The sequence below is a fragment of the Ochlerotatus camptorhynchus genome, unplaced genomic scaffold (assembly GCF_037179485.1).
Source record: "Ochlerotatus camptorhynchus isolate MF236.1 unplaced genomic scaffold, CSIRO-AGI_Acam_v1.1 ptg000443l, whole genome shotgun sequence".
Taxonomy (NCBI): domain Eukaryota; kingdom Metazoa; phylum Arthropoda; class Insecta; order Diptera; family Culicidae; genus Ochlerotatus; species Ochlerotatus camptorhynchus.
Genome location: NW_027040929.1, coordinates 590,745 through 607,431, shown reverse-complemented (window position 1 = coordinate 607,431; position 16,687 = coordinate 590,745). Strand labels below are relative to the sequence as shown.

At 42.0% G+C, this 16,687-nt stretch overlaps 1 protein-coding gene across 1 annotated transcript in view; it reads left to right on the top strand.

Moving 5' to 3' along the window:
* Positions 1–12,897, top strand: part of LOC135711800 (FACT complex subunit spt16-like) — a 51,073-nt gene extending 38,176 nt beyond the window's left edge. Inside the window, exon 3 of the mRNA XM_065234755.1 lies at positions 12,520–12,897. Coding sequence (XP_065090827.1) covers positions 12,520–12,897 — 378 coding nt within the window. The remainder of the gene's footprint in view (positions 1–12,519) is intronic.
* Positions 12,898–16,687: the final 3,790 nt, after the last annotated feature.

The following is a 16,687-nucleotide window of genomic DNA, read 5'->3' as shown; positions in this document are numbered from 1 at the left end:
GTCTTCCACAAGGCTCATGTTTAAGTCCCCTCCTGTACAACTTCTATGTCAAAGACATTGATGAATGTCTGGCCGAAAATTGCACGCTAAGGCAGCTTGCAGATGACGGCGTGGTTTCCATGGTTGGACCAACAGCACCGGACCTGCAAGGACCATTGCAAGATACCTTGGATAATTTGTCTACTTGGGCAATGAATCTGGGTATCGAATTCTCTCCGGAGAAAACAGAGATGGTTGTTTTTTTTCTAGGAAGCTTTATCCAGCACAGTTTCAGCTTCAACTTATGGGTAGAACAATCACTCACAGCATGTCAATTAAGTATTTAGGTGTCTGGTTCGATTCCAAGTGCACTTGGGGAAAACACATAGCGTATCTGAGGCAGAGATGCCAACAGCGAATCAATTTCCTTCGTTCCATTACCGGCACTTCATGGGGAGCCCATCCGGAAGATCTGATAAGACTCTACAAGACCACCATTCTCTCGATTTTGGAGTACGGTAGCTTTTGCTTTCAATCGGCGGCGGGGACGCACATATTGAAGCTCCAAAGGATTCAATATCGTTGCATTCGAATCGCGCTAGGTTGTATGCAATCGACGCATACCATGAGTCTTAAGGTTCTTGCGGGCGTCCTCCCCTTAACAAATCGTTTTGCGGATTTATCGTTCCGGTTCCTCATCCGCTGTGAAGTCATGAACCCGCTGGTGATCGAAAACTTTGAGAAGCTGCTAGAGCGGAATCCTCAAACACGATTCATGAGCTTGTACTACGAGTACATGACTCTGGACATCGGCCCCTCCTCGTTCAACCCCAATCGCGCTGTCTCCCATCATTTCAGTTGTTCTTCCGTGAGATTCGATCTCACAATGAGGCAGGAGATTCAAGGAATTCCAGAGCTTCACCGTGCCCTGATTGTCCACACTATTTTTGCGAACAAATACCGCCACGTCCCCACCGAAAAGAGATTTTTCACAGATGGGTCGGTGATAAATGCGTCCACTGGTTTTGGAGTATTCCACGATCTTCATAGCGCCTCATACAAGCTTCAAAAGCCGTGTTCGGTATACGTTGCTGAACTAGCAGCTATATCGTACACGTTAGAGCGTATTGCCTCACTTCCACCTGACCATTATTTCATTTTTACGGATAGCCTTAGCTCCCTGGAGGCTATGCGTTCAATGAGGCCGATGAAGCACTCGGCGTTTTTCCTCCAGGAAATACGATCGTCATTGAGTGCTTTATCAAACAGCTCACATGTCATCACCTTGATATGGGTCCCTTCTCATTGCTCTATCCCGGGCAATGAGAAAGCGGACTCGCTGGCCAAGGTGGGCGCTATGGAAGGCGATATTTACGAGCGACAAATCGCCTACCACGAATTTTTCACGATTTCTCGTCAGCAAGTCCTCGCCAACTGGCAACAAAAGTGGAATGATGGTGATCTGGGAAGATGGCTACATTCTATTGTCCCACAGGTGTCGATCAAACCCTGGTTCAAAGGGTTGGATATGAGTCGTGATTTTATTCGTGTAATGTCCAATCACTGTTCGTTAAACGCCCACCTCTTCCGTATTACGCTTACCGACAGCAACTTGTGCACTTGTGGAAACGGTTATCACGGCATCGAGCATGTTGTTTGGTCCTGCTCCTTGCATCATGAGGCGTGATCCGTTCTGTGTGATTCCCTTAGGGTCCGAGGAAAACAACCCTTTAAGCCAATTAGAGACGTCTTGGCTTGCCGTGATATCGACATTATGAAGCTTATTTACGACTTTCTTAAAGCTGTTGATGTATGTGTTTAGTGTTTTGTGTTTTAGTCATCCTTTACGTTTAAGTTTTAAATTAGTTCAAAATGCTTTCCCTTGTCCTCCCTCCAAATGATCAATAAATGTAATCCCTAATCTCGAGTAAACCGCGAGTAATCGGCCCCCGTTCTACTAACATTAGTTGTAAGAAAATGATATTCACACACAATAATGTAACAAATATTCGGCTCCGCAAAGCTAACGCATTTGAGCCTTGACAAATAAATGGATTATAAAAAAAAAACTAGAGCGGGCAGAACTTGTTACCCGTGGTTGCTCATGCTAGTTTCAAAATTTTATTAAGCACTTACAGGGTTGAAATTAGTCGATAGTCCATTATTTTAATGAAACAAGAATACTAAAAAAAAATAAACACTCTTGAAAACTGTTCGAGTCCGTAGTTACCAAGTGGTCAATCAATTTGACCTGTGCCGATTGATTTTTCTAGTTTCATCATTAGAACTCCTGATTGAGTACAAACCATAATTGTTTCAGTGAGAAATGCTCATCTATAAGTAGTCAGTTAAGTTGGTCGCTAAATACGTAAGTTATATTAACGATTGCAATGAAAGAATCAATGAGCACGCTGTGGAATTCCACTTGATCTAAAATTATTAATTATGCTGTAAACAGTTTTTATTCTTACTTTTATGCACTGACAAATAAAACCAAATAAAAAAACTCGTGCTAAAAGTGTATTCCAGCGAGAATTGCTCATGAATGTTATCTGATATCTGAAAAGTCCTTTGGATATTTTATCAAGACTTCAGGTTTATCAATTATTATTCTAAAAATCTCCAAATGACTTTCAGCCATAGGCTGGTTCACCTATTATTTTTCAGAATTGACCTTCTAGAAGTAGCTTACACAAATTGAGTTTCGTTTACTCGAAATCGCAAAAACGTTTTGAATTTTATAGACCGAAAAAAAAATCCTCACTTTTCCTCAAAATCTGCTCGAATATAAAGAAAATCGATGATACTTTAATTCAGCCAAGGAGTTTACTAGTGAGCTGAGTGGAACCTGTCTCGATTTTCCCCATATTTGATACGTTTTTCCAGAAAAATCTAGAAAATTTTTACTACGATTTGCGCATTTGAATGAACGATACTCAAATTTGAATTGGTATAATCGGGCGTTTATATGCCACGGCAAGTTAATTTTACTGGATTATACCTCGTGATTCTGATCAGAAGGTTGTTGTATTCAGCACTACGTTTCAGGACACATAGTCTTAAAGCATACTTCTATCGCAAAGAGGCAATAGTATTTATGTGAACATACTTTACATGCAATGCTGAACAGTTTACTTTGGAATTCCCTTACTATGTGGCTTGTTTTTGGCAGAAAACGAAAATTTCTTCAGAATTACCAAAGTAAAACCACTGTAGCTCATTGAAGCCATCCATATTTAGGACCTTCATGAGGTAAACATTTCAGTGCATTCAAAAATTACCAGTCATCCGAGCAGTACGGTGAACCAGTCTGCTGCCTATGCCGATCATCCATAAAACGTTGTAGTAGGTGCCCTTGCCCGCCAATGTAATTGAACAATACGGCCACCAATTCATATCTGCATTATCTCTCGCTCAGTCTGAAGAGCAGCCCCGCTCGTGTGCTCTCTCTCGCACCCCTCGACACAAAAACCCACACGCAGCGCCTTTCGACATTGCTAACGAATGAAATGCTCCCCTCCAATACTCAACAGCAGCATAGTGGGGCGTTGGTCGCATCGCGTTGCCTTCGTAGTCGTCGTCGTCGTCGTCCAGAAGAGATGATTTTGGATGCTAATTTTCCGGACATTCGGCCCAACATTTCCCATCACCAGCGGAACATGTTTATCTATTTACTCCCCGGAGGGCTCCAAGCCCAACAACCATAGAAACAATTTCGCGAAGCATGTCTTTTTTACTATCTTTTCAAGTAGTTAAGACTTTGCTTGTGACTAATTCATAAATAATTCAAAATCTTTTTGCAAAGCCCTTTCAGCAGAAGAGAATTTAATTTCCTCGTGAAAGGCTATGATAGTAAATGGAAACGATTCTGAAGGTGGGTCCGCGAGAAAACACCCTCGTCCATAATTTATGAGCACGTGAGCACTGGGGAACAATTCGGCAAAACAGTACCCGTTCGCATTTTCGAGTCAGGTGGCGAAAAGCATTTCGGTAAACATCATCAAAAATTCATCCAAAGTGCTAAGCGGAACCAGATTTCCGCAATCTCATATAGCCATGCCTAGATTACGTAACGGATTTTAACCCACCGACAGACCGACCGAAAGTATCATTCTAAAAATCGACCTTCAACCGAACAGGATCACTTTCGGCTAACAAATCCGGATTATCCCCGGTGATGTAGGTAGTCCGCTTTTTAAATCGATCCCTCCGTCACCGACCGCCAACAGACTGTAGTGGAAAGCTTCTTCCGGAGTGGAAATAAAAATCGATACTAATGGGGCTTCGTGGAACGCTACTGCCACACGATATGATACCGATGATGGCGATGTTGATACGGCGATGACGATGACGACGACGACTGTGCAAAGTGAGGAAATGTTGAATCAACAGGTGGCCGTTTCAGAGGAAGTGCCCCACTCTTACTTCAAGTGGGCATTCAGAATCAGAGGGTAGATATTTTTCCTTCTTTTAAAGGCTTCTTGCTTCCATTAGATGATACAAACGTTTACAGCCCACGCGATGGTGTGTTAAAAGGTACATGTGTTCTTTCGTTTTCGTGTAGCTAGGTAGGTGTATTTATTTGAATAGGCCATGGAAAACTCATCGCACGCCGTGTCATGGAATATAAAGAACGTTAGTAGACGGAAGAGGTGGAAAAAGCCAAAGGGTTGTTTGACTCTTGTCCTAATTGAATCGTAATTAATACGGGCCACAACAGTCCCATTAGGCTAATTGAGTCATAAATGGTAGCCATAGCACTTGCCATGGACATATGGACAAGATTGACCGACGAATGAGTAATCACGTTGACGGCAGCGGAATGGGGCATTTCCGTGGAAAAATTTATGGATGGAAATTTTCCCATACGGGTTGCTTAGAGTACGTGCATTACGAGCCTTAATGGGTTGTATGTACTAACAGTCGTGGGAATACAAGCTGTTTCTTATTGAACTACTTATTATCAAGTGACTGTAGGGCAAGATCGATGGCTAATGAAATTCATGTCTATTTTAATTTAATAAATTAAAGGAGTCTGAACTACCGTTCATGGTATTTCTCCGCCTGATAGAATTAACTTTATTCATTGACTTAAATAATTACCCTTCAACCGCAAGAATCTACGATGAAAGGATAAGGGACGGAAAAAAGGAGACGAAATTTCTTTTAATATGAGCATGAGCACGAGTAGAGAGGGTCTAGTATAAGAGAGGAGGTAACCTATACTTAGATGATTTCTAGCAACACTGCCAATGCAATCAAGATAGGCGCTGCTCGATTGGCTTTGGCTTGGACAGATCATTTGGAACAAAACCAGCCAGTCAGCACCTCTATTATACTAGCTCTCTAAGCACGAGCTTTGATAACGGTGCTGTTGTCGTAACAATTGAGCTAAGTAGTCTCAATTTGTTTCATTTGACACCACATGTACAATATTAAAATGTCGCTTGGGTGATCAAGAAGCATTCGAGTTTTGAATTTCGTTGCATTTAACCATTGTCAAAAGAAGAACGCTCGATACATTTTTCGAAGAGAAGTATCGGCTTTTGTAAACAGGGTACATTTTCCCCTACCTGTTAGTGTTAGAATGCGTGTGCGAGCTACCAGTTTCGCCAAATCAACAATCAAATTTCCAAAAGTAGATACGTCCTTTCGAAAAAGTAATCGATAATGGTTGAAATATCTTCTTTAGGGTGGTTCACAATATCGATTTCGTTACACCAAGCTCAACCGATTCTAAATTAGTTCCTGATCATTCTCCTAAAATTTGAGTTTACTTGGATGCGAACTCATTTTGCACCGGCCCTTTGAAGTTTATATGGGATGGATGGTTTAGAAAACCTGCTTAATATACTGAATTGTCAAAGCAGGAGTTAAAAATGGATTATGTAGGAATTACTATGGGAAAAATGAACTTTCTGTTCTCAAAGCTTAAACCTTTTACCGTAATGATTTACGGATAAGTTTACTATCTGTACTAATGTGAAATTTTCACAGCTAAAATTACAACGCAGCAGATGATTACTTTTTTTATTAGACTTCATGACAATTATTTATGGATCGAAGTATGCTTTGGCTGCGAGTGGACGTGTTTATTTATCGCTGTCAATTTTTTCACTCGATTCGTCTAAATTTTGAAAATATTTCAAATAGTGTTGCACTACTTAACTTGAACAATGTGAAAATATGAAAGGATAGTTACCGAACGCCGTGGAAATCTTTATCATGGCCGAATCGTGCAAGTCCGAACCGAAGCCTTGATATTCTTGCACCGTATTTTTTTGATAGATACTGTACCTGGTAGCCAGTCTACAGCCAACCGCTCAAGATGGAAAACACAAAAATGTGTGAATTTTCACCAGTAAGCGGCTGCAGGCGGAAAATCAACTGAACTAACTAGAGTTCAAGTTTTCTGGTGTCAAATTCAAAATAATTATTTGGTAAACATTGGAGACATTGAGTGAGATCATTCCATTATACTATGTTCGATATTATATATACCCTGCATTACATTACATATGAACTCAGCTAGCTCGGAGCGTTTGGTACGGTATGTCCACGCATCCATCCACCCCTGTAGATTTACTAAATGCATCGATGTTTGGATATATTTATTCGAACTCGAATCATTTCACTGAATCATCTTTGCGGTAAATGCAACGCAGTAGGCCTGGCCGTTTTGATGTTTGTGTCATATCTCAGATATCTAGATAGAGCTGGAATTAGGGCGTAACAGCTTTTGTAAACAATGGCTTCTCTTGTTGATTTCTAGAAATTAATGGCACACCTACACAAGATGCAATGTTGCCCTGAAAGCTCTCGATTAATCATAGCGGAAAGTTATTGGCTTCAAAATTAATAAATAAATAATTACCATGAAGACTAATCTTATCTAATCTAATCTAATCTAATACAAACGCAGCCAGTACGAGAAAGCATCCTGGAAAATGATTAGGTTAGATAACGCTTAATCATTTTTGTTGTCAACATTAATGTTTGCAGCATATCTAGATAAAGCTGGCATTAGAGCGTAACAGCTTTTGTAAACAATGCCTTCACTCGATGATTTCTGGAAAGTCATGGCTCGCCCTGACAAATCGTCCTCACCATCGAGTAAGGGGAAGCTTTCCCTTACTCGATGGTGAGGACGATTTGTCAGGGCGAGCCATGACTTTCCAGAAATCATCGAGTGAAGGCATTGTTTACAAAAGCTGTTACGCTCTAATGCCAGCTTTATCTAGATATGCTGCAAACATTAATGTTGACAACAAAAATGATTAAGCGTTATCTAACCTAATCATTTTCCAGGATGCTTTCTCGTACTGGCTGCGTTTGTATTAGATTAGATTAGATTAGATAAGATTAGTCTTCATGGTAATTATTTATTTATTAATTTTGAAGCCAATAACTTTCCGCTATGATTAATCGAGAGCTTTCAGGGCAACATTGCATCTTGCACTTATGACATAGTAGTCTGGTTATTTTGCCCTATTGTTCGTGCCAAGCGCAACAATGTTGCCTGTTGATTAGTTGATGGAGCATGTCACAACAACATCATCTTCGTAATCAATTTATCACTAATTTTCCTGACGTTCGATTACAATGCAGTCTTCAGAAAAGTATAGCAGGGTAAACTTTACATTAGTACAGATAGCAAACTTTTCAGTAGATCATTACAGCGAAGGGCTAGAACGAGGAGAACAGCCACATAATTTTTCCCAGTAATTCCCATATAAACTTCAAACGGCCAGTGACGCATGAGTTCGCATCCAAATGAGCTCAAATTTTGGGGTAATTACCAGTACCTGTTTTGAAATCGAATAACCTTCGTGGAGCAAAATCGATATTTTGAACCACTCTAATATTCATAGTTGATTTCATAATCTTAAAATGATCAAGGTGACATGAAATTGTGAACAGCATTCATTCATAGAACATGTTCCGCATGTTGACGTAGGACTACTAACCGAGAATGGAACATGTAACAAAATTATGAAAGATTTTGAACGTTAATAACTCAGCTGCCCCTGAACCAATTTCAATGATTTTATCACCAATCGATCAGAAATATTACTAAGCATCTGCTTAGTTTAAGACTTTATCATTTTTCAAAATGTCACTTTTTGAAATTGCACGAATGTGCAACTGTTGCTATGATAATTGAAATTATCACCGATTGCCTGCGAAAAGCGATTTCCCTAGTACACAATTCAATCACCGCGTGGTGAGTGGTGGTGTTCTCCAGTACACAATGAAAGGCTGCCTGCAAGCAGTGAGCTGCAGCCCACATGAGCATCCATAGAAGAAGGAAGAAGCCGCACCGCTATTGATCGGAATCAGTAGCTCTTCGTGAGTCGGTGTGGGCCATACTAAAGAGTACAAACAGAGAGAACCCCGCTCAAATTCCTATTCCTACACAAAACACAAGCTTCTGCAAGTAGCAAGTAGTCCTAAGTCACCATTACGTACAACCTCATAGGGTTGTCCCTTGTAGTTTTTTTTAATAAATTATTTCATAAAGCATGATTGTATTCTTCTGGCTTCATTTGGGAATTTTTTTTATACATGTATAATAGTACCACGTATTTGTGCAATATTAGACATAATTGATTTAGTATTGAAATTGTTTAGCAGATTGGTAGATTTAAATAAAAAGATAGAGTTTTAGATCGGCAGCCCATATTTTGCACCAACAGAAACACGAAGTTATCTCAAACGGATTATTTTGTATGGACATTGTCTGTTCGGGCTGTGTCATGACAGCTCGAAGAAAGATTTTAATTTAAGCTGTTTTATGTGACCGGCCTACCTTGATCAATTTGGCAACACATTGAAAAGCACCGAAGGAGAGGAGAAGATTGGCGCTACCGAGCCATACCAAGCTTTTTCATTCGTTCGGAGAAGGATACGTGCGTCACGAACAGTTCAATTTTTATTGTCGTAGAGTAACAGCGTAAATATAAGTGCAGTACAGAAGTTAAGAGTTTTTCATTTCAAAATGTCCTTCTGAAATTTCCTGTGAATTAATTACAGTCTGTTACGGAACACTGTCATAACGACATTTTACTAATTTGTGTAGCATATACAAAAAACTACATTGTTCGCCACGATGGTGATGATAAGATTTTAGTTTTTTTTTTTTGATTTTAGTAGTAGACATTGATTTTGATGATTCTGACAGTAGTAATAGTAAAAAAATAGCTTTGAGTAATCTACAATGGTTTGAGCTTCGTACGCGGAAACAGGTATAAATTACTGGAAGTCGTTTCCCGGGATATAATCCTGGCGCTGTGGAAGCTTGTAAATCCTAGGTCACGTATAAATGGAAGTATTGTTGACGATTATACTTGGACTATTGATAACTGGTTACACCTGTGAATGTTTTTGGTTGATGCTTATAGAATACTTAACAGGGAATTTGGCTGTACTCATGCACTTCTCTTACTCTCAACGCTAGCTGGCGTTGCTAGACGCTGCTCTTCCGGCATAATCTGCGTGACTGCTATGTTGACGGCATTCCAAGTGTTCTCCTCTTGACACATATTATCGATGACACGTTAAGGACGGATATCTCCACTCCACTTCGCACTGTCTCGAATATTGGTTAGCCGAAGACCACATACCCCGACGTTTCGTCCACGTTGTCACATTTCGGGCAGAGGGATAACACTGTGTGTCCAAACTGAAGCAGCCGTGGCCGTGCGTTTCGTGGAAGTTGAAATCTCCGTTTTTTCTGTTCACCCAGGTTGAAAGAATCGGTATGAGTCTATGTTTTCATCTACCGTTCTCCGCCGTGTTCCACTCCTGTTGCCGCTTAGCCAAAGACTTCGCTCTCACCACTTTCCGTACTCTTCCGGTTTCTCTCCACCTGTGGTACTAGCTATTCTCTGCCTCGGAGGCGAACCAGCCTAAGGCTGAAAGCCTCCTAAATAAAGCTAAATTAATTAATTATTCTCTGCCAGGGATGTCCACAGGGATCATTCCGGTGATAACGCATACTGCTTCCGACGAGATGATTCTGTACACACTCACGACTCGCATGGCCATGAGCCAGAACGTACTGTTCAGTTTCCTTTGGTTCTGCTTCGTTTTCAGCGCTACAACCTGGGATGGACCTCCATAACTCAATATCGACGACGACACACTGGCCAGAAGACGCCTCTTGCTACTACTGGGACCAGCGTTGTTCGGCAAGATTCAAGCTATCGTGTTGATAGCGTTCGAAACCTTCTCACAGGCATATTCGACATGGCTGTTGAAGTTTGGCCGGCCATCGACCATCACTTTCCGGTATTTCAACACGCGCTTCGATGCTACCGCGTGCTCCCCGACGGTGATTTCTGCACGCTGCACCGCTTTACAGTTACTGACCAATAGCACTTCCGTTTTGTGGTGGGCTATCTGCAGCTTCGGTCATTGCATCCAGTTACCAATAATGCCAACATTTCCACCTCTTCAACGTTCTCAACTCCTTTGGGCAGCTTCAGCGTTAGCGTTGTACATCCCGTTCCAAAGCGTTGGATCAAGGATGCCTCTCAGCTGGTGCCGTGGAACGCATTCTTGACGCCGATTTTTATCACGGCGAAATATCAATCTCCTCTCCGCTTCTGTTTGAACGCCTTCTCGGCTCTCTCGACCACTCTCCGAATTGCGTTGATCTCCCTTTCCGGAATCCGAACTCACTCTCCTTGCATTTCGTCAGCCTTTTTAGGATGATCCTCTCCAAGAGTTTTCCGAGTGTATTCAGCAGAAATATAGGCCTGTACGATGCTAGATCCCCCTGCGGTTCTCCTGGTTTCTGCAGCTTTTGTATCTTCCACCTGTCAGAGAAGTGACCCTCGTCCAGGCATTTTTGCAGCACCATCCTGAACATTTCCGGGGACGCCTGGATCACTGCTTTCAACGCTACGGACCGGGAGCTATCTTCACCTTCAATACTTTCGCCACTGCTACGAGTTCCTCGTTGGTGACATCGACGTCATATCTCTCTTCGTACGGTGTAGGTGGCCTGGTCATTAGGTCGTGCTTCGAGAAAAGTACTTTCACAATGACTTTCAGCTTCTCTGGGCACATTTCAGCGGGCATCGTTGGACCTGTGATCTTCGCCACCACGACTCGGTATGCGTTGCCCCAGGGGTTGGCATTAGCGTCTCGACACATCTTCTTAAAACAGTTTGACTTGCTCTGCTTTATCTCTCGTTTAAGTGCGCTCGGAACACTTCTCTACGTTCCTCTCTTTCTGCTTCTGTTCTTGCTCTCTGAACACGTCTTCTGGTTCTGAGACAACTAGTGAAATCCAAAATAGTGGGACAATTTTTTCTTCATATTTCGAGTACACACACACACATCATCAAAGCGAAAGGCTTTTTCTTTACGGACTCCACGATTGTCAAGTGTTGGATTTCTTCGTCACCGTCAAGATGAAAGCAGTTCGTAGCAAATAGGGTTTCGAAGATTCAGCACATCACGAAACAAGGCGTTTGGAACCACGTAGCCGGGCTAGAGAATCCAGCCGACATAAGTTCCCGTGGAATGATCCCAGCGCAGCTACAATATGAATTGCTTTGGTTCAACGGTCCCGCATTGGCTAAAGTTGGACGAGCACAACTGGCCATCTGCTCATCAGATAGATGCAGAAAACTTCGATCCTATGGATCTCGAAGCCAAGAGCATGGCGACAGCACTTTCAAGCGATATCTTCAGTCTCAGATCATCGTATACACATCTCGTACGGTTGACTGCTTGGCTTCACAGATTCCGCTACAATTCGCAACCGGCGAACCGTGACAATCGACGGTGTGGTCCTCTCACAACGCTCGAACTGGAAGATGCTTTGCATGCGTTGGTCAGGCTCTCCCAACAAGAAAGCTTCTCGCTGGAGTTAGCTGATTTGACAAACGGTAGAGAAGTTCGAGAGTCGTCGAAGATTTCGTCACTACACCCGGAGCTCAAAGACGGAATACTCTGCGTTGGCGGCCGACTTCACCACGCATCGATTGCGACCCGTCGCAAGCACCCGTATATTCTGGATCACCGTCATCCATTTACGTACATGGTCGTCGTTCACAACCATCGAAAGATGCTGCATGGTGGACAACAGCTCATGGTTTTGTCCGTTTAGTGAGTGGTTCTGGCCAACAAACGCCCGGAACCTAGTGCGAAAGGTCATCCACGAGTGTGTACCATGTTTCAGAGTGAAGCCCAAGATTCAGGACCAGCTCATGGCGGATCTTCTCCCCGAAAGAGTTACCCCGTGTCCACTATTCCAACGTGTAGGTGTGGATTACTGTGGCCCGTTCCAAGTGTCGTATCCGTACCGGTGAAATCGCCCGGTGAAAATCTTCGTTGCCGTCTACGTCTGTCTAGTAACCAAGGCCGTTCACCTGGAACTAGCGTCAGACCTGTCCGCTCAAGGATTTATTGCGACTCTGAAGCGTTTTTCTTCCCGGCGAGGTAAGCCGGAGATCATAATGTGACTTCGTAAGTGCGAGACGACAGTTGGACGAATTACGTCGTCTGTTCAACAACCAGCAATTCCAGGCATCCGTCATCCGAAGTTCAGCAGAAGACCAGATTAATTTCCGGTTTATTCCAGCGCGTTCGCCAAACTTCGGTGGACTGTGGGAATCAGCAGTCAAATCGTTCAAGCTGCTCTTCAAACGAACAATTGGCGTGCACACTCTCCTGTACGACGAGATGCAGACGATCCTGACCCAGGTGGAAGCAGTGTTGAATTCACGACCGCTCACACCTCTCAGTAACGACCCGGATGAGTACGAAGCGTTGACTTCCGGTCATTTCTTGATTCAGCGGCCTCTTACGGCAATACCGGAACCCGATCTGGATGGGATTCCAGAAAATCGTCTGTCAGCCTGGCAGAAAGCGCAGTGTTTCACGCAGCAACTGTGGAAGAAATAGTCGCATCTGTACTTGTCAGACCTCCGCAATCGGACCAAGTGGACAGTGAGAAGAAACAACGTGGTAGTTGGAACCATGGTGGTCCTGAAGGAGGAGAATCAGCCACCACTGAAGTGGCTACTGGGGCGTGTGACAGAGGTCCACGCAGGTCGTGATGGGAATGTTCGAGTCGTGACCGTCAAAACAACGGACGGTAGTTACCGCAGAGCGATCTCGAATATCTGCGTACTACCGATACGGGAAAATAACTCATTATCAGATGGGGAGAACTAGGACTCCTCCAACGGCGGAGGTCGAAAGGCCCCCGCTCACCAGTTAAGTTAATCGCATATTGTATTTTTCGTAAAAATAACCCCGCTCATTTTTCCCAGTCACGATTCGCCCTTTGTTTCGGTCTCCCGAAACAGTCTCAGCCGATAGTAAATCGAGCCAGTCAGTCCCTGTCAGTCGAGGTCTGTATAGTTTCGGTGGTGGTCAATTGCATGTGAATGTCCATCCGTTCAAGCATGAAATGCATTCAGCGGCGTCTAACGCCAGCGCTCTGTGAATCAGTACCGTAACTCATTCGTAAACTACTCGGCGAATGAGAACGACTCAAATTTGAGTTTAGTTCACTCATAATCGCCAAAAGTGCAGGAGCTCAGCGATGAGTAAATTTGCCTCATGTTTTCCCAGGTTTTTCCAGGGAAAAAATCCTGAATTTGAGAAAAGTAAAGATTGGATTCACTCAGTCTATTGGTACTACTCCGAGACTGAATAAAATTTTCATCAATTTCCTCATTTTCCGGCAGATTTTTTAGGTTTTCCACAGGAAACCATGAGACAAATTTAACTCATCGCTGCGTTCCTGCACTTTTGTCGATTATGAGTGAACTAAACTCAAATTTGGGTCGTTCTCATTCGCCGTGTACGTTTGCCTATTTGAGGTAAACTGAATCTTCATCGCCCAGAGAGAGAAGTGCGCACTTCGTCCTCGTTGCACTACTAGTGGATGGCAGCAAGCATGGCCAGTTTGCACAGCGTTCACAACAAGTAATAGTAGCACCGTTAATGCATCGGCTGTTCTCAAGTCAACGTAGAAGCAAACGAATCGTCAGTTTAGTTTATATGATTATAAAGGTAAAAAAGCACCCTCGCATCTTTTTTTCAGCGACTTGGCCTGCATCTGCAGTCTGCACCACCATCGACATACATCGAAGCATTCCACCATTTCCAACGATAATCGCTCGTCGCAATTCCATGTCCGTTCCGTCACGAGTCCACGTCCGATGGCATCCAGTCCACCAGCGCAGTCTGGTCAGTCAAGTCGAAATCCGTTTGCAAATCGTCCGACATCGTCAACAAGGTTCAGAGTCAGTCTGAAACATGCAGCATCAAGCAACCGAATGTGATCCTGTAAAGAAATCAGCAATCAGTCGTGATCGTCGAAAGTCGTCCTGAATGTCACCAGTTGTTATCAGACAGAACGGATGTATCAGCCAACGGACAACTCCTGCTCCTGCATTGTCACCACTTCAGCAGTTTGCGAGGTATGTTGTTCCGGTTTTACTATTACTACACCTGGATACTCCATTTCTGTTCCACTGTTCTATACTCAACTCACTTCTGATCGACGATGTCACTGAGGAAATTAAACGAGAAGGAGCCTCCCGTCTGCAAGAAACAACAGCCAAGTCCAGCAGCACCAACGAAAAACAGCAATGCAGCAATGTATACAATCGAATTCGAGAACAGTGTTCACTCGGCTGTCGACAAAAGCAGGCCACTCTCGATGTGTGCTACGCGATCGTCTGTTTTCTCAGCAGCAACCATTGTTCTTTTTTTTTTTTAACTCTTTATTTGTTCCAAATTTAAAATAAATTACATTTCATTTTAACCTAGGTGCTCCAGTTACTGCAGTAACGTACCAGCCTTAATTGTTATGATATATATCTAAGTGTTTTTACATTGTTCATGTCTTGGCAATTAAGTATTTTAAACAGGTTTTTTAACCTGCATGTCAGTATAACAATTGATATCTTAAAACTAAAAACTAAAACTAAATCTTATCTAAGTATAAAGGGAATTAATCGTTGCAATTGAGGATTGCAACGATTTTTGCCTGAAATTATTCATTATTTTGTTGGACATTTGTTCTAAAGTCTCAACATTCGAAATTCTATGTACCTCGGTAGTACTGTACCAGGGAGGCAACTTCAAAATCATTTTCAGAACTTTGTTCTGAATCCTTTGAAGTGCTTTTTTCCTGGTAGTGCAACAACTAGACCATATTGGCACAGCGTAAAGCATGGCCGGTCTAAAAACTTGTTTAAATATTAGAAGTTTATTCGTCAGGCAAAGTTTGGATTTCCTGTTTATAAGAGGATACAAACATTTTATATATTTGTTACATTTGGCTTGAATGCCCTCAATGTGATCTTTAAAAGTTAATTTTTGGTCAAGTCCTCATTGTTCTTCATCAGCAGTTCTTTCGGTCGATGCGTCGTCGACTTTGGAAAGCAACCGTTTCGTGATGAGTGTGTGAGTGCTGACCACGTTTTGCGTCCATTGCTGCACTGGACGCGCTCTGACCCTCGTTGGCGTACAACAATTTGCCACACCATGAAACTACTGGAAGCGGCTTCAGTTCTGATGGAGAAGGCTTTTTGGATAGCGGAAGATAAAGTGTTTATTGTGTTGTACCTTTTGACTATAGTTTTAAGATGTATTGTATAGTGACCAAGAATCCTCGGCTTTGTAAAGTAAATTAGGTTGAGCCTTATCAAATAAATTAATAAACAAAAAAAAAAAAGAATTCGAGAACAGCTGATCAAAATATAGGTCAAGGTCATGGCAAGTCGAACAGTAGCAGCAAATTTGTGTCAGCGAGGGTATATATCACTGGTAGTAGCAGAGAAGAGATTGTTTTGTGTTTATTTGTATGTAGTTAATGTTAAAGTAGGATAGATAATTGAACTCAAATATTTCAAGGCAGCTGGCATATGTTAGAGCGAGAAGATAAAAATATCGATCACACAGTTTCACATGTGTGATTTTTTTTTTCATCTAGAATGTTGCTACGCGGCTAGACTACCATGCGTTTCCATTGGTTTATAACGACAGTAACATGGTCACAATGGATGGTAGTCTAGTCGCATAGAAGTATTGAACGAAAACTTAAAACTTGATGACTTTAAAGAAATATAACTCAAAAACGAAAAAAACACATCGCTGATTTTTTATATGTTGTCTAAAAAAGCCTTAATTTTCAAGGAAAAATATAAAATCATATTTCGCTAAAAACCATGAAAACCATAAAAATCAAATTCAATAAATGTTTTTCAACACACATTTTTTTTTAAACACACGATTATTTTTCTCTATTTTTTCAAAAAAGTGCTTTTAATTACCATTCTTTTGATATTTTGATCTTTGAAATCGGCCTGGTGCTTCAGAAGTTATAAATTTTGAGAAAAAGTTATTGTTGAAAAAGAAATGATTTTTTTTACCGTAATTGATTTAAAAAAAAGTTGTTTTGCTATGCAATGGCTATGGGCGTAACAGCTTTGTAAAACATGACTTTTATCGTTAATTTCTAGGAATTTAAGGCACGCCTACACAAACCAACACATCCATCGAGTAGGAGATGCCGTCCCCTACTCGATGGTGATGTCGATTTTCTAGGGAAAGCTATGACTTTTGAGAAATCATCGAGAGAAGTCATTGTTTACTAAAGCTGTTACGCCCTAATTCCAGGTCTATCTAGATGTACACGACACGATTTTTTTTTAATGTGATTCACTTATACATT